This window comes from Lonchura striata, chromosome 1 (assembly GCF_050655825.1).
Source record: "Lonchura striata isolate lonStrDom1 chromosome 1, ASM5065582v1, whole genome shotgun sequence".
Lineage (NCBI taxonomy): Eukaryota > Metazoa > Chordata > Aves > Passeriformes > Estrildidae > Lonchura > Lonchura striata.
The window spans coordinates 67,681,931-67,700,169 of record NC_140703.1 but is presented as its reverse complement, the minus strand read 5'-3'; the positions used below and the strand labels follow the sequence as shown (position 1 = coordinate 67,700,169).

The 18,239-nt window shown below is 35.9% G+C and overlaps 1 protein-coding gene across 17 annotated transcripts in view; it reads left to right on the top strand.

Moving 5' to 3' along the window:
• NBEA (neurobeachin) overlaps positions 1–13,623 on the top strand; it is a 450,877-nt gene extending 437,254 nt beyond the window's left edge. For all 17 annotated transcript variants that reach the window (XM_085579109.1, XM_085579166.1, XM_085579149.1 and 14 more), the window contains 4 exons: positions 6,878–6,979; positions 10,273–10,469; positions 11,189–11,340; positions 11,833–13,623. In XM_085579109.1, coding sequence (XP_085435235.1) covers positions 6,878–6,979; positions 10,273–10,469; positions 11,189–11,340; positions 11,833–11,923 — 542 coding nt within the window. In that variant the 3' untranslated portion in view covers positions 11,924–13,623. The remainder of the gene's footprint in view (positions 1–6,877; positions 6,980–10,272; positions 10,470–11,188; positions 11,341–11,832) is intronic.
• The last annotated feature ends 4,616 nt before the right edge of the window (positions 13,624–18,239 follow it).

The following is an 18,239-nucleotide window of genomic DNA, read 5'->3' as shown; positions in this document are numbered from 1 at the left end:
TGTTTTACCAAGTTTTAAATGCAATGTTTTCCATACAGTAGCTTTCTGAAAAAGCTTTAAAGAAATCTTCAGGCAAGAGTGCTTGTCCAGGATGTAGGAGAACTATGCTCTTGACCTCTAGAGACTGGGGTAACTAAAGCCCTTATTCTCATGTTTACAAGCATGTGCTGACTATCAGCTATAAGTTATCATAGAATGGGCCCCTGAGAACCTCTAGATTTCGTAGAAAGCAAAATTCTTTTCTATGCTCATATTTGTGCATATTACATGTCATGATGATTGGATATCAAGATAAATCATGAAATCAGGAGCGCTATGCTGCTTCAACAGCAGCGTAGGGCAAATCTTTTCCCAATTTTCTCTACTTCAACATTGGTCTCATGGCCATACCATTATTAAGCTCCAACAGTGGTGATGTTGGAGGTCCTGTTAAGACTAGACTAGAGACTGGTGTTTGGGAATGCTTCTGGAAAGTAAGAGATGTGGCATGATTTCCTGTAGGCTGGAGGGAAGCTGAATGCAGGGTTTATGTACATTTGAACTTCCCTTTATGTCTTTATCCTTGCTTACTTAGGTACCACCTATCAGAAAAACACTGAACTGAATGAAGCCCTCTTGCCAGGGTCAGATATCTACTTTCTAAGCCAAAATTGCCCATCTGAAATAGCTAATCTGAATCTGCACCTTATTAAGTTGATGAGCAGATTGTATAAATCTGCTGCAGTTGCGAGAACAGTGAAAGGTATCTGTTTTCTCTTAGTGAGACACAGCACATGCCAAGGACATTGTTTGCTTATTTTATTTATTTGAAGTGATATGGGAAATGTAAATCTTTGCAGTTCTCAGAGACTGAATGCAAAAATTATTGTGATGGAGTTTGACAATTTTTGTTTTGATTTTTCTTTTCTTGTGATATATAGGGATTTGTTTTAGCTGAGTGCTAATTGTATACAAATTTCTTCTCATGTAGCAACTGTATTAGTCATCACAAAAAGGAGAAAAGAAAGTATATGATATGCCCTGGAGTTCAATATGTATCATTATAGCTGTTTTATTTTTATATTTTATGATTACTTTATTGAATATCTCTTTCAAACAATTGACTTTGAAAATGAGAACTATCTCAGAGTCTTTGAACAGATATACCAAAGTAGATGATAGAATTGCAAAAAAGTGAGGGACAGATGCTTTCATCTGAAACAGACACAAATTCCGAAAGTAATTTGGAAGTGATAAAAATTAATTTGCACACTTTAATTGGAATCAGACTCCTGCATGAAAGAAAGGAAGGGTAGGCAGCTTGTGCTAAAGGCTGATTGCATTTTTTGTCAGGTAAGTATGTTGGACCTGGCCGTTTATCCTCTTGGGCCTCTCCATGCAATATATTACATTCAACCTCTGACTGGTGTTCTTTAAAAGGATCAATGCTATTCCTGTTTTTTCCCTAGAGCCTGAAATTTCATTGATCTTGGGACTTGACATTTCTCATTACCTATTGTAGCTTCCAAGAGGATGGTCACAAGAGGTGTGGGAGTTAACCCTACTTTTTCTAACAGCAGCTGTGCTGACCATTGAAGAATGCTCTATCAGCCATAAGATGGGTTTGTTTAGCATTATAACAAAATCTTCACAGGTGCTAAGAATTCATTCTGTCCCAGTGAGTGTATTCAGTCAATATATATCTGAAAGGGAGGGTAAACTTTATCATAAAATATCTTTGTCAAGTCAATGTGCTTTTTTTTGTGTCTTTCATGAAGTATATCTTTGTATGTTCCTTTTACATAACATAATTTTGAAACAATTTGAAGTTGCGAACATTAAGGATTATGCAGGTTTGAGTCTTGAAAGAATACTTGTTCTGAACTCAGAACTTCCACTTATTTTATATCCTTCTGCATTTTAATATGCCCTAGCTTAGCCTTTAAATAGCAGCAGTTTAAAAATAGTCACCAGTGGGCTCTGCACCAAGAAGACTGGGTGGCTGTCTGAAGGTCCTGCACTAGCATATGGGCACATGTGCTATCTGCTTTGTTTGTTTAAGGAGTTATTATGGTACTTGTAAGTATGTACAATTTAGGTATTAATTTTTGAAATACCAGTATGTTAGCACTGCTCTGCCAGAGCAGAAGATTTTTGAGAATTAGGTTTGTAATTTTTACTGGCACCATCTCTGCCCTGGTTGCCAAAGACATCTCTCCTCTGAGACAAAGGTAAAAGAGCTAATAATCCATCTGAGATAATGTAGTTATCTCTACTACTTTATCAACAGATGTCTGTGCCCAGGCTATGCAGCATGTTCCATGGGAATTTTACTGTGCAGGGTGGTTCTACAACTTGCCCAAGAGCCCAAAACAATTTAGTGTAAAACCTAGGAAGAGATGCCACAAATCCATAATCTCCTGTGCTCCACTGTATTTTACCTTCTGGATTAGTACAAGGTACCTGAAAGCCTTCTCACCTGGGTGAGCTGTTTGTAGCTATATACAGCACTCCTCAGCAAATAAACGAGCTCTTCTTCCCAGAGCTGGTAATATTGTGAATATACTATTTTCCTGTCAGCAGTCTTTCTTTTAAACTCATTGCTCCCTCATGTTGTGGGCATTGTTATTGATAGTTTTCTGTTTTGCAATATTCGTATTTATTTGTTATAGCATTATCTCTTTATCAAACTCTAAGATGTTTTTTTCTGACAGTAAAAATTTGAGAAGGTTCTTAAATTTTTGCTTCCATGAAAGCAATTCTATTTTCTAAAATTTTGTTTTCTGATGTTTTATATCCCTCTACATTTTAATATTTCTTTTCAGCATCCCTGGAAACTCTTGACAGTAAAGAATATAGCAAAGTAAATTCCTTTTCAGCAAGTAATGCAGGTACAGCCTTGTACTTGCTTTTTTCAAAGTGAGAAATGAAATGGAAGCTAAAATTTGCCATGAGCTCTCATGTTTCTTTATACAGAAGACTCCTAGATGTGTCCCCATAGAAATCTGTACATAATTCCTGGAAAAGAACAATATGAAAGAAATAGTAACAGTCTTTTGTCTTTCTTTCCCTCTTCATTTTTTCCTTATTATGCAGGAGCACCATCTGTTCCCAAAGAACCTCACAATAATATTAGGCATTATATTCTTCAGCAAGAAGGAAATATGTGTTTTGTTTTAGACTTTCTAGAAAAATTTACTTGTTTGGAAATACCACACATTTTTGTTTTCCTTCTGCCCTCTAGTAATTCAGTTCAAAGGTGCACCTTTAGGGAAATCACAGGGAGTTTACAGTGATGGTATCTCAGTTCTTAGGTAGGATATTTTCACCTGCAATTCCCTTAGAGCTGCAGCCTTTGACCTCTGGCTGCATCTATCAGTGGTGATGTGACAGTGACAGAATATTTTGCTAGATTTTGAATGATTCCTGGAGTTCACAGCTTATTTCCTTTGCAATAAAACATAACATGACTGAGGTTCATGCCACAGCTTTTTTTGTAGAAAGTCTCAGTGAATAATTTTTTCTTTGAGCCCAAAGGGAAAAAAAAAAATCCCATTTTCCATTACTGCTGGACAGTTACTCCTAATATTGTTATTCCATTAATTTGTATTTACTGAAAAACAGGACAAAATAAGACTCATAGATCTATGTTTCAGGGAAGTTGTTTCTCATAAGCATTTTCCTTTATAAATCAAGAAGTCAACAAAATATGCTTTTTTGGTGTATTCTGGAATTTTACAGTTCCTTGATATTATGGAACTTTCTTAGGAAACACTGAGGAAAATGTCCTTTTGAAAATTGCATTATTTCTTTTCCTTCAAAAATTTTATTCATTTAATAGTTTCAGTCATCCAGTTTGAAGCAGTCTGATGACACATCTATAATCATAGTTTGAGACAAGATAGCCATTGAGCATAATCCTCTTTTTTCCAGGAGGACATACAAAAGAAAAAATAAAGTGGAGAATTTTGAACTTAATTAATTGCTCTTTTTTATTTGTTTGTTTTTATTTTATGCACTAGGAGAAAAGAAAACCTTGAAATGACATGGGATTCTCAAAGCAATGTTGATGGGAAAATTATAAAGATCAAAATATCTTTGATGAGCTACACAAAGATTCTTTGTTTCTTCTGACATCCATGCTTCCCTAGCAGTAAATCTCAGTTTTCAGTTCACATCTTCAATTTCCAGATTAAAAATATTATTTTCTTGTAGTATAGATTAAAGTTTGGGAAACTAGGATTTATTGAGATAGCTGTTTGCAGTAGAGGTAAGAAATTTTTAATGTGTCTGTATATTGGAATAACAAGACCAGTTAGATTGACACGCTCTGTACTATTGTGTCCAAAACTGAAGTCTATATATCAATGGCCTTGGTCAAAAAGATATTAAAACTCATGGAATTGTTATTAAATTTTGATGACAGAAGATATAGGGTTTGACAAGAAAAGCTGTAGATTCATACTAAACTTCTGAGAGCTATGATTCTATACATTTCTGGATACCCAAATTTTAAGAATGAGCTTAAGACAGGCGAAGAAATGCATTGCTACAATGGCTAGAAAATGGCAAGCCCCTTCCTTCAAAGGAATTTATAGGGTTTGGCTTGGTTAACAGACTCAAAAGGAAAGACTGAAAAGGGTGATTTATTCTTTATACATAAGAGGGGAAAATGCTAAAGGAGACCTGAAGCTGAAGGCCAATGCTAACACAAGAACAAAGTGGTGCTAGGTAGACAAGAACAAATTCAAAATGGAATTCAGAATATTTCTATCCTTTAGAGTAGGAGCAGTCTAGAACATCCTTCCACATCATATACCAAGGTAGCCATTTCATTAACTGTTTATATCATGTGCGTGTCTGCAGTAAAAGAAGACTAAATTCATTGACCCACAAAAGTCTATCCAAGCCTTCATTCCTAATGCACATCTTTCAAAAACCCATGCAATACTTTTTAGCTACTCATATAGTTCCCTTTTGGTTTAGTGTTTAACTGCATTTCCACTTAGGAAACTGCATTTTATTCCAGAGTTGAAATGTGTGCAGCCATTCACCCGTTGGACCTCTCTGTGCCATTAGCTACAAGAGAATTTTCTGGGTTATTGGACATTTGTGCCTGTGATTCCCAGTTAGCAGAGAGTCAATACTTCAAGTCACCACTTTGCTGCTTATGCAGAGAGAAAAAAACACTTTAAACACTGTGCAGCTTCCTGTCTTACTCTCCTGTGTCACTTGTGTGACCCTCTGAGCTCATTTCTGTAAATGTGGCAACAAGACTTTCATCTTTCTGTCTTCAGTGGCAAAGTAGTTCTTGCCTCTCATTTGCTGATCTAAGCTATTTCACCGAAAGTTCACAGTGAGGGAGTTAGTTTTCTGTAAATCCTACTCTATATCACTTTTTTCCCAGAACAGAAGCTTCTCTCCAGTGAACAGGGCTTGTGCTTGTCCAGGAACATCAACTTCCACCTGGCTGCATTGAAAATAAAAACACGTTTTGCTACTTTTTTATTTAACTAGGCAATGATACAATAATGACATAATAATGTCTTTCTCTTCTCATTATACAGTTGCCCATGAAGCTTTTAATCAATTATTTTATTACAAGCCAAGATTTTATATTATCCCATAGATAATATTATTGGTTATTATTTGATTTAAGAATCAATTTCCAACTCCTAACTGAAAGCAGATTTCCAGACCCTGATTCCCAAAATCCTTTTGTAGAGCTCATATTACATACCTCTCTATGGAAAAAAAAAAAATTAAGATTTGTCATTGAGCCAGCTTCTGTGCCACCCATGCTGTCCACAGTCAGTTGCATATAAGACTGGTTTAAATCATAACATTGTACTACTATGACAAATATGTTGAAAAAAGTAAATGGAGCCTGATTTAATATAGCTATCTTTACCAACTGTACCCCTCATCCCAGCAAAATCAGATAAATCTTCCAGTCCAACACTGGTATTAATGAGATTTTTGCTTCCAATTCTTGTTGAGAAAAGTGTGTATTAACAATTTTGTTATTTTATACAGAATTAATGTTACAGTAATTTATCTGTACTTCCCTAGGTAATTTTTTTAAGCACGTGAACTACACTTGCAGAGCTCCAATCCTTTTGAATATTGTAATTTTCTGTATTTCATTTGTACAATGAAAATATAATGATATATAACTCTGTGCTATCTAACAAGTTGCTAATTTTTTGTTGCCAATTGACTTTCTTAGCCTGGTGGAGCAATATCGAATACTAACCAATTAGGTCATCAGCATCTGTTATTATCAGAAACAATAGAAATGTTGCTGTTCATCATGTAAATACTCTATAAATGCCCACTTGTTTGAAATCAAAATAAAATATATTTCAGTCCTGAATATATATATACTATCTATAAATAAATAAATATATTATTATGCATACCAATAACCATTTTTAGACTTATTTTAATTTGTGACCATCCTATGTGTCTCTGAATCAATATTACCTATGCAGCAGTAGTATGTTTCTTTTCCTGCCCCCAGTCTTATGAAACAAATTAGGATCATTATTAAAGGAACATCCTAAATTTTTAGGTTCATAGAGTAAGTCTGGAGACATATATGTTTAATAGCAGACCTTTACATTACAGCTGTTTTCAATAGCAGCACACTTTGTGTTCTTTTAATTAATTCATTAATGCATTGGGAAGTTGTGGTTTTGAAGCTTTATGATATCTGAACACATTTTGTTCGGTATCCTAAGTATCAGATATTTAATCACACTGCACCTCTCATGCTTAATGATTTCAAGCAAATTACAGCAAAGTTCTTTTGTTGATAAACCGTATTTGATTTGGCATTCCCTGGTTTTCTTTTTTTGTTTTTTTTTTTCTCATTTGTAAAATTGTTTTTTAACAGGTGATTATCCAGCTCCTCGCGCTGTTCTAACTGGTCATGACCATGAAGTTGTCTGTGTGTCTGTCTGTGCAGAGCTGGGACTTGTTATCAGTGGTGCTAAAGGTCAGAAATATTTTTATGATTTAAGTCTTAACATTTTTATACTCTTTTTTAGTGGTATTTCTTTGACTTCCCTCAAGTCATATGTGTTTTAATTATTCCTAAAATCTGTTGTAATTGTAGGAGAATCTGAAGCACTTTTCTCTGAAAATTGTTATTTACTATCTCTGCTTACAAGTTTAGACACAAACTAAGTAGATCATTCCTTCCAATCATCATTTTATGCAACTATTCAGCCTAGATTTGGAAATGTATTTTATAAAAATGTATACAATAATTACAATGACATCTAGTGATTTTGAAGAAACCTGTTGACAGAGACATGTATTTCAGGGAGGGCCAGCTCAAAATTCTCACCTTGATCTTAATTGAGAGGCAGTTTGCAGGACTGACCTCACTCTCCAGGGAAGCAGGATCAGTTTGCTTTGGGACTGTGTGTAGCATTCTGTCCAGTAGGGTTTTCTGTGATGTTTTCTAAATAATGAGCAGTTGCAGGCTCTCCATGTTATTTTTCTATGGAATCCAGAGCACCCAACAATTGCTAACACAAGTGTTCAAAATACTTTTCTAAGCCTGCAGTAATATACTGTATGACTGGTAATCAATGGAAATAAAGCACCAGCCTCAATGAATGTTTGCTTCATCCTTTCTTACTCTGTTTCTCCTTAATTTATTTCATTTTGATGCTTCTGCCCATCTTCTCCTACTTCTTAATTCCATGTCCACTTTTTTCCCCCACTGATCTCTCTCATTCAGCTTCTTAACTTGTCAAACTACATGCCTTTTTCTCTTTTCCTTTCCTATTTGGCTCTCCCTCTTCCCCTTTTGTCTTAATTTATTTTGTGCTTCAGCATCTCTTTTCCCTTTTTATTTTCTTTCTTTGCATCACCCTAATTTTTCCTTTTTCCTTATATGTCTTCCTATCTCAGTTCCACTCTACTCCTACATCTACATCCAGTGACTTGCTGTCTCTATCTATATAGATGCCCATTTTAGTCATCCCCATGGATGTACTCATTTTTGAGATTGCTGCTTCTGAGGGTAAGAAGGATGTGATGCTTGCTCTGCCAGGTTTTGCTCACAACTGAGCTCCTGGGTTATTGGTTTTTATACTTTCTTGGAGCTCAACATGTATTTTTAAAGCTGAGTGTGAAACTTTTGAGTAAAGCCATTTTTAACAGGAAACCCTAATGGGTCATTAACTCTTGTAATGACATACTACATAACAGTCATAGGCAAAGTCAAGACATTTGTGAAAAGAATGTACAGTGATGCTGGAGCTAAATCTTTTTTCTTGATGCACTGCTTTTTTCTTGATGCACTGCTGCTCCTTTAAGGCAGCTTGATACACTCTGGCTGCCCTAATAGTCCACCCTTTCCAACTATCTTTTTGCAAATTTCCTCTTCTTAATATAGATAGAATCTGTACTCAGTTATCTACTGATTCATTAACTACTTGCTGCTTTGGTAACTTTCACATTCTTAGAAGTAAAAATGGATAGAGAATGAAAGATTTTTAAATCAAATTCAGAATATGTTTATAATTGATCAAGAGAAATAGAGACCCAGTCTGTCTCTTGAAGTAGTCTTCCCATGTTCTTAGTTTTGAAAATTTAGACCATATAAAAGTGCAGAGATAATTTTTTTTTAATTGCTGTTTTCTAATATATGCCTTTTAAAAAGCTTTTTCTTCATATCTGTTAGTTTCAGTCCCTTTCCAGCTTCTTAGATTGCATCTCATGGCAGTGTTGCATTTGCCTGCCATGCAGTCTGAGCTCAACCTGTGCTTCCTGGTGGGCAGCTGCTCCTCTGGAACTGGCTGTGGCACTGTGTTGACACATGCAGGACTTGAGAACCTACTGAAGCAGGAAAACAGCACATTTAGGACTCCTCTGTGGATAATCTCGTGAATCAGGTTGAAGCTTCCACGTTCTTACCCAACAAATCCAATAACCAATGGTCAGTCTGTATGTCCTTACAGGGCATCCTAAATCAGATGTGCCATTTTGTGCCCATGACCATTCAACTGTGAAGGTATTTTCTTTTGAAAATTCTGACAAGGTAATCATTCTAAAGGTGAAGGCATCACTTTTTGTAATATACTGGCACTTCAGTATTTCTAAAGCTGAAACTCAACTGTTCAAAAAAATAAATTATTTCCATTGCAGTGGTATCCCACGGATGCAGCCAAACTTGGGGTCCCTCTGCATAAGACTTTATGCAAATACAGATAAAAGCCTGTATCAGAGGGTTCACAGATAAATGTGCTGATGCTGATTCATTCTACCTGGGCAAACCCAGGTGCCGTATGAATTTCAAAGAAGTTATAAGGACTTAACAGGAGGTGGCTGAGTCTGCCAATATGAATTTACTGTCAGGGTCATGAACCAGTTGTATAAGGAAGAGATTACTGTGCTGTCCAGAATTATCCTGTGATTCATAAAAGAAAACATTAAGAATTTCCTGTGATATTTATCAGAGAAGAGCCTCTTTTTCTTAGTAGGAATACAGATCTCACTTTCAAAAAAAACTTTTCTCATTGTTCTTGAAATGTAAATAAGCTTAGTTTTGCATCTTAAAATGTACATTGTAGATTTCATAGCTGTTTCTTTTGGGAGTGTAATAAGAAGACATTAAAATCTCATATTAAAATCTCTCTGGAGCAAATGGAGTTATAGTGTGGTCTCCTAAAATATCTTATTGTCCAAGTATCATTGTGACTGTTGGCTTTCACATGACTCCCATTGCTGAAACAAATCAGGACTGAAATCTATGCATAACAAATGTTTATTGGGGAGAGGATCTACAGGAACTGCCATTTTCTATAGGAGAAATATGCAGTAATATGATTACATGCCCTATGGGAGTTGCTCCCACTAGTCACAGATAGGGCCACATCTGTTTAATGTGAATGGGCAGGCTAAAGAGAGTTCATGTTGTTGGAGAAAATCACTGAGTGAAGCTTCTGAATGCTTGAGAAGAGAAAAGAGTGTTTTAGACGACAGATCAAGGGAAACTCCTACCAGTCTAAGTGAATAATACGCTTCTGGGCATATTGTATTTATTTTCTGAACATGCTAGCTCTTGCATTTCCTTTTCTGTTGTGCATTTTAAATTCTTTAAGTAAACATTGCAGCTTCTTATATCTATGCAGCACTAATGTAAAGCATTATACTTTACATATTTTACATAATACACTTTTACTCTGTAAAAGTGTATTATGCATAATTTTTGTGCACAGACTATATCATTTGTATAAACAGCAAATATATGATATATTATGTTTTCATATACAGAAGGTCCTTGCCTAGTACACACAATTACTGGAGACTTGCTGAGAGCCCTGGAAGGAACAGAAAACTGCCTGTACCCTCGCTTAATTTCAGTATCTAGTGAAGGTCACTGCATCATCTACTATGAACGAGGACGGTTCAGCAATTTCAGCATTAATGGCAAACTCTTAGCTCAGATGGAGATCAATGATTCAACCAGGGTAAATCTAAATGCAAACAAACATTTGTTGTGTATTGCCTTTATTTACTACAATAAACTGAATTTATTTGTCACATGGTTTAGAGGAAGTCATATATATAAAATTGCTGCCTCCTGGTTACACCTTTCAAACACATTCTTTCATCACCATCTCCAAATATAAAAATGCACTTAAGCTTTTCGAGAATAAATAAGAACAAATAGTTTATGGGCCCACAATATTCCCACACTTTTTGTTTGGAATTAAATTTCAGTGGGAAATATGTCTTTGAAACAAAATGCTCAGAAAAGTCCTCATTCTTCATTTATTAGTCAAGACATGAATTCATGCCTGCAGGGCTCTGCTCTGTCACTGGCACTTGAAGCAGCATTAGGAATGCAGATCACTGCTGTGCTTTAGGTTGTAGTGAAAACACTGAGTATTGTAGAACAAATTCTGGTATGTAGAAATGTGCTGAATGCAAGTATTGGCAGATTCAGCCAAAGAGCTTTTTTTGTTATCTATCATATTTAATACCACACAATTGTTTTTAAATTTTGATAATACAAAATGTGTTGGTATATTTTTGGACTAGGGAGAAAGAGGAGAGGAAGCATTTTGCTTCAAATAAAAGTGGGCAGAACATAAGAAATAGTTTTAAGTCAATTCAGTTTTGTAAATATTGATCCATTTCTATAAAAGCTAACTGTGTGCTTGGTATTTTTCATTTTCTCTTGAAGGCCATCCTCCTGAGCAGTGATGGGCAGAACCTGGTGACAGGAGGAGACAATGGTGTAGTGGAAGTATGGCAGGCCTGTGACTTCAAGCAACTCTATATTTACCCTGGCTGTGATGCTGGCATAAGAGCTATGGATCTGTCTCATGATCAGAGGTGAATTTTCCATTCATATTTGTATGTAAAAACTAAAGTTACAGAAAGAATACATCTCTATGAACTTTGAATATATGGTATAGAGTCGTTAACATGATGTATAAGAAACAATTACTCAGTTGTTTTCTTGTTAATTTATCTGATTCAACACTTACTCTGATACTTGAACCTCATAATGGAAGCACTTAAGGTGAGGTCTTATTTCACTGAAGTCAGTAAGCCAGACACTCAGATAGCAAAATATGACTAAAATTGCACTAATTTAAGAATAAAGGAATAGTCAGATTAGATCCGAGTGCAGTAGTGCCTATTAAATGCCTTAAAACCAATTGCAAAAGTTTGAGATACATTTCTGATTTTCAGCCAAGTTTAAGAACTTCAGACAGTGTAGCAAAAAGTGCCTTGTTCTTTTAGCTGTTTTCTGTCTATGAAAAACCATAGCTCAAGAAGACAAAAGAGAATTAACATCAGCTTCTTTGATATCTTTTTCAGAACTCTGATTACTGGCATGGCTTCTGGCAGCATTGTAGCTTTTAATATAGATTTTAACCGGTGGCATTATGAACATCAGAACAGATACTGAAGTGCAGTGAAGAACTGAAAGCCCAGGTAAAGCTGAGAGCACAAGTGCTGCAAAGAAAGGTGTAGTCTCTGGTGGAAAACCACGTCTGCATTGACCTCCGTTGTACATTCCATTACACCCAGCAATAGCTGTACATTGTAGTCAGCAACCATTTTACTTTGTGTGTTTTCTCACAACTGAACACCAGCTGCTGAAAAGCAAGCTTGTATCATGTAAATTATATGAATTAGGAAATGTTTTGGTAATTATTTCATATATCTTTGTTTATTGAGAAAAGGTAGTAGGATGCGCCACAAGAGACTTTTGAAAATTCTGGGAAACCTTGTGTCCAGTTATTTCAATGTTTAGGCTTTGAACCTAACATGCATCCCATCTCCAGCCTCTTTTCAAGCTGAGATTAAAAAAAATATGTTTGATACTTTGTACATCAGATGCACATCTTAACTTTAAAGGGATACTTTTGTAAAAGTAAAACCTTGTATAAAGAACAAAATTGTTTCTTAATTTTATTGTGGAGTTACAACTTGCATGTACTTTAAACCTGATGTCTTGAAGGAACAGGTGCATTCACACAAATCAGACTGGAGATCTGCCTAAGGGTACAGCTTGCGTTAAAGGGTTGAATTTGGGAGCAAACAGTAATTCTGACATTTTCACCAACACATTTTTCACTTTTTGAATCTAAAAAAGTTTACCCCTCTTAAGTGGAGTTCTGCTCACAAAGCATTTGGATAAAAAGCCATCGTTTGCCATATTTATACTTTATAGTAGAAATTAATTTCCTCCCTTTTAAATTTAAAGACTAGAGAGAAAGGGAGCAAAGAGGGAAGTTCAGTTTAATGCTTTGTAGTGCTTAATGATTCCCAATACAGACAAAGTGCTATACTTCTGGATTATTAACATTTGGCATATAAATTATGGGCAAGAGATCCCCCACTGATTTTTTCCCCCTTATTTTTAATCTGAAGAGCTTGGTTTATTTGACAGCCTTAGCTTCATTTCAAAGGTGACTGAGGTTATTCTTTTCAGTCCTTCTGAAAATCTCACCTGAAGCCACTCAGACTAAGGCATGTCATCTTTTACAATACTGTAATGATAACTATCAGAATAATTTTCTGCACATTATACTGATCAAATTACACACCCAGGGGTATATACACTTTAATTCATGTTTCTTCTTTGTATATTTGGTGACTGTATTGTCATAGATGTACATATTGTGTCGGTAGGGCTATGAGGCATGTAACAGGAATGTAATTTTCTCAGAATTTACACTCACTTGCAGTCATTTATTTAAAAAGATAATGGATTCTTTGTATTGGCACTTTGCACCAGGAACATATCATTATTTATTGATGTGATTACTTATTTGTTATCCACCTTGTATTAGTAAGTTTAGCCCTGAATTTCCTTCTTCATTGTTGTTTGTATTTATAAGGTCCGGAAATCATGGGGATCTATGTAATGATTAAGTTATTCATCACCTGTCTGTAAGCAATATCTTGAGTTTGTAGCTTAGAATTGGGAGACTATTGAACATCTGGAAGACAAGTTCATTTCATCTTGAGATCATGGTGAAATATTTTGGATATATAAATTCCTTAAGCTATTGTAACCATGTTTTATTGCAAAGATGTAAAATATGCCAGATGTGTGTGAGTTGGAAATCAAAAAGAAAAATAAAATATGCAAAGAATTCAGTGATTGTTTTTCATTCCAATGCAACCTTTTTCAAAGCATTCCCATTATCTTTATGAACAAACAATTATTTTTGAGAAATTCTTATGTGCTAATTATATGCCAAAGGAATGCACTTCTGGGTGGTTGTTTTTCCTGGGGTCTCCGGAAAAAAATCCCATGGGTTACAGAGTGACCTCTGCAACTCTTTTGATTATCATAAGAGAAGCTACTAAAGTTACTTTGGTTAGCAGAAGTATAAAAGAACAAGAAAAACCTTTAAGGGATATTTAGGACCCTTGTGAGCAGGAAATAATCATATGTAGTAGACCCCACAGAGAGAAAAGATCTGATGAGAGAAATTTTGGATATCTCTCAGTATCTGATAACATGGAATAAATTTAATCTTATTTTGGGCATTGAAAGTTAGAGATCTATCCTGCCTGCACAGCATAACAAAACAGGGGGGATAAGTTACCTTTTGGAACTGCTGAGGACCCTACAAAGATTACAGCAAGTGGTGACATATGTATATCTATATGTCAGTTGTCTAATTTAAGGTAACAATGGTAAGCAAAATATTTTCCTCCCAGAAGTTTTCTAATTCTCAATAGCAGAATAGCAACAAATATTTCAGTTTGTTGCCCTTGTAATTTCCTTTAAATTTAGCAAGATTGTTCCTTAAATAATCATCAAAATGAACAAAAGCCAATATTTGAGAACCTTATTAGAATACAGTATACATTTTAGCAGATATATATTTATATCAATCAGCTTTTGAAAGTATAATGACCTAACTTGATTGTTTTGAAGCTGTAGAAGATATGAGAGAAGAAAGGATTGGTATGTTAAGTGTCCTGTGAAACTGTTTATTGATATGTCACAACCAACATTACATCATTATACAAATGTCACCCCTAATTTTGTATTTTATTCAACAAATTGATTTAAAAATGCACCATTAGAATTAAATAGAAAATAGATATTGCTATTACTTTAATTAATACTGTTTTTTTCATTAAGTCTCTCAGCATGGTGTTAAATGCAATCTAGTCACAAATTAGAGGCTTTTGTGCCCATGCAAACCTTTACATGAGAAATTTGCCACGGGGTACAAGAATAAAAAATACTCTCACTCTATTGCATTCATAGGTAGGGGTACCCAAACAAGTCAGACTCATAAAAAAGATAATAATAATTTATGTTACTAATAATAATAATTATAATTGTGCTAAGATATTAAAATTCCTTTGGTTTATTTGTTGATTTGTGCTAATTACATTAGCGTACACCCATCTGTAAACAGACAATACATACAGATCTCCAGTTTATGTCACAAGTCTTTTCCAATGCTTCAACTGCCCATTTCTGTCACAAAGTAAATCTTGCCTTTTTTCTCTCTAGAAATCTGAGCTACTGATCCCAGGGAGTCTCTGAGAGCTGCTTGTGGAACATGAAGCAGCTTTGGCCAAACCAGTTAAATGCAACGAATCTCTCAGCTAAGGGAGATGCAGCTTTTAGGATGCCACTGTGCAACTAAAATATGCCTACAGTGTAAATAATGCACAGTTATTGTCTGCCTTTCTGCCAGTTCATCCTCGGTTAAGCACTGGACTACAAGTCATTGCCTTCCAGGAGAAATGATGCAGAAGCTGCAAGGCGTATTCCTCGTCCAGATCCTACCACTGTTGAGGAGAATGCTGCTTTCTCTACATGAGCAATAATAAAAGAAAGGCTCAATTTACTGGGAAAGCTTTGTATAAATAATAATTTGTTGATAGAGAACCTTGCAGGTTGCGTGTGTAGAGCTAAAAGTGCTGCCTGTGAGCAGCAGTTGTGGAGAATGCCTTTTATAATGCAGTGCATCAACCCTGACAAGCAAGCAGGATGAAGCAAGCCTCGTGCTCCCAGGGATAAAAGTATTTGAAGCAGACACAAGGAGCAAAGGGCTGACTTATGACAACATCAAGAAAACCACCTCCTGATACGAGATGTTTAGTACATATGAATATTTCATTTGGATCCTTAAAGCTGCAGTTTATGCTTATAATTTTCAAGGGCTTTACTGTGGACTGGTTTTATTTAGGCTTTGGGGTGTGTGTGGTTGGGTGTCTGGGTGTGTGTGTTACTTCCAAATTCTAAACATGAATGGACTAAAGCTGGTATTTAAAGCAGAAAAAAAGGATTGGACATTTATATGCCTATGCAATACAGTACAGTTTATAGACTCCCTGGCCTAGTGATTAATTTTGGAACATCTACAGTTCAGTTTCAATATGTGAAACTGATAAGAAAAACAAGTCCAGTGATTGCTTTCTTATATAGTTTGTAAGCTGTGGCCATATAATTAGTTTACATAAGGATTTACATAGATGAAAATCTGCCAAACAGCTGGCTTGGTTTATGGGTCTGTCCATGGTGAGCAACCACATTTTGGATGCTGGAAACAACTATTTTTTGAGATACTGACATGGAAGTGACTCTTAGTTCTTCATCAAAATAATACTCAATGTTAGCTGGATTTTTTTCATGAAATAATTGTTATTGTTTTTACACATTTGAAAACTCATCAAAATGATATCTTTCACAATTATTGTGATGGTAAATAATCTTATTACTTTAATTAATCCATAAATTACTTGTAAACTACTATTTTCCATAGGATAATGTCACAACGAAGACTGTCATAATTTGATTCATTTTTTTCTGTTACTATATTGGCCAGGATTTTGTAGTTTTAATCAGTTAAAAAAAAAAAAAAAAAAAAGCAAAATCAATAACTCAAAAGATACCCCATCCATACCCTTTAAACTCTTTGAGGTAAACTACAGAATACACCGCCTTGAGACATTTTACATTAGCTGAAAATTTAACCTCAAGCATATTGAAGGTAAGTAATCCCTATTATTTAATTTATATTTTTCATGGACAGACAGGTGACACATATAGTATCTTCACTGAGAACTTCTAGACTAATATAGTTCCACCTTTAAAATTCCTCAGGTAATTTATTTGCCTTGTGTAGCAGCACCCCAAGGTAGAGGAATTTCTACAAAGAGTCTCCAGCTCGTTTGAGAGGACAAAAATGCCACCAACCAGTGGGCAGAATGAGCTCAGTTTGTTCTGGAGTTGAAACACTTATGTCCTTCTCGGGTGTGAATAATTTGTCAATGGATGCGAGTTAGCTTGACTGATTAATGAAACTGTTTTTTATATCAGATGGGCTGGAATTCCTGAAAATAATGACAAATATGTGACAAGGACTGATTTCACATTTGCATCCCAAACACGCTCAGTTTCCAGGCCAAAATGAGGATTCCCCCTGATGTCTCAGCCTCCGCAGGCCAAGTTTCGGTGGAAGCACATTGCACATCCCCAGGAGCAGCAGTGCCGCGGGCCGATGAAGTGCTCGGCTACAGCTGTGCTCCCCTGGGCTGCAGGGGAGGCAGCAGAGGTGCAATCATGGCTGGGCTGGGCGGGTGCTGCTCCCTGAAGCCATCCCACGACTCTGCTGCTGATGCGAGAGGCACCCTGCCAAGGTGTGGTCCTCATGCATGGGGCTGAGCAAGAGGGTCCTGAATTAGATCACCTTACTACTGACTCCCCTCTGCTCCTTCAGTTTAATCTGGTTATTAACCCCATACATGTCAAGCCAATAGCATGAGAAAGTAGGGGAAGAGGAGCCTGGGCTTCAAACCCCTCCTCTGAGGGAGCCATGTTCTCACTCAAGGCAGGAAGAGAACAGCAATTTTGAGCACATGATCAGACATTTCATATTAAAAAATGTATTCCTTCTGCACTGGACCCTAGAATTGCCAGGGGCAGGAGAGGGACAACACCTACAGTCCACCTAAACCTTCATTTGCAGCTGGACCTTATTGGACTAAGGTAGTTTTGTGTGTTCTGGTACAGGCTGGCATTTCAACCATGCATTGCAGTAAATGATACAAAATTGCTTTCATGGATTTACAGGCAGGTACCAAGCCTAGCTCTTCAATAAGACTCACAGGAAAGTACATGGTGGTTGACTGGGAAATATATTACTGGGGAGAAAACCATGAAGATATAAAAGGCAATCATATAAATGTCACAATAGATGAATATACAGCAACATTTTAGACAGAAGAATTTTTATTCAAAAAACCAGAATATATCTTCTAGTTTAATGAGTATCCTAAGTGCCAGTGACGATGTACACTGACTGCAGAGCTTTTGCATATGTTCTGGGCTTGTCCAGAGTGACACACAGTTGGCAAGAGATGATAATTAGCAAATGCATACAACCCTTTTGCAGCCTAGAATAACTCATTTGCAAGACTGGTTTAGGAGGCACTGTGGTCGCTCTTGTCTAACATTCTCTTCTCAGTGAACTTTAGAATACTTTACCTTAAATTTTTCAGTCTAATATTGATCTCAATGACTTTTGACACTTGGACAGAGGAGATTTTATGAAAAACTTGGATTTTGAAATGCATCTCATACAATTCTAAATAATGAGTTCAACATAGTATGGTAATGAGTGTAGTAAGTATTATTTTCTGTGATAAAGTAGATCTCTAAGCATAGGAAAACATTGTAAAAGAAAAAGTAATTTTACATGTAAAGTAATTTCTGAGAAGACTCTGGAACTTAAGGGGGA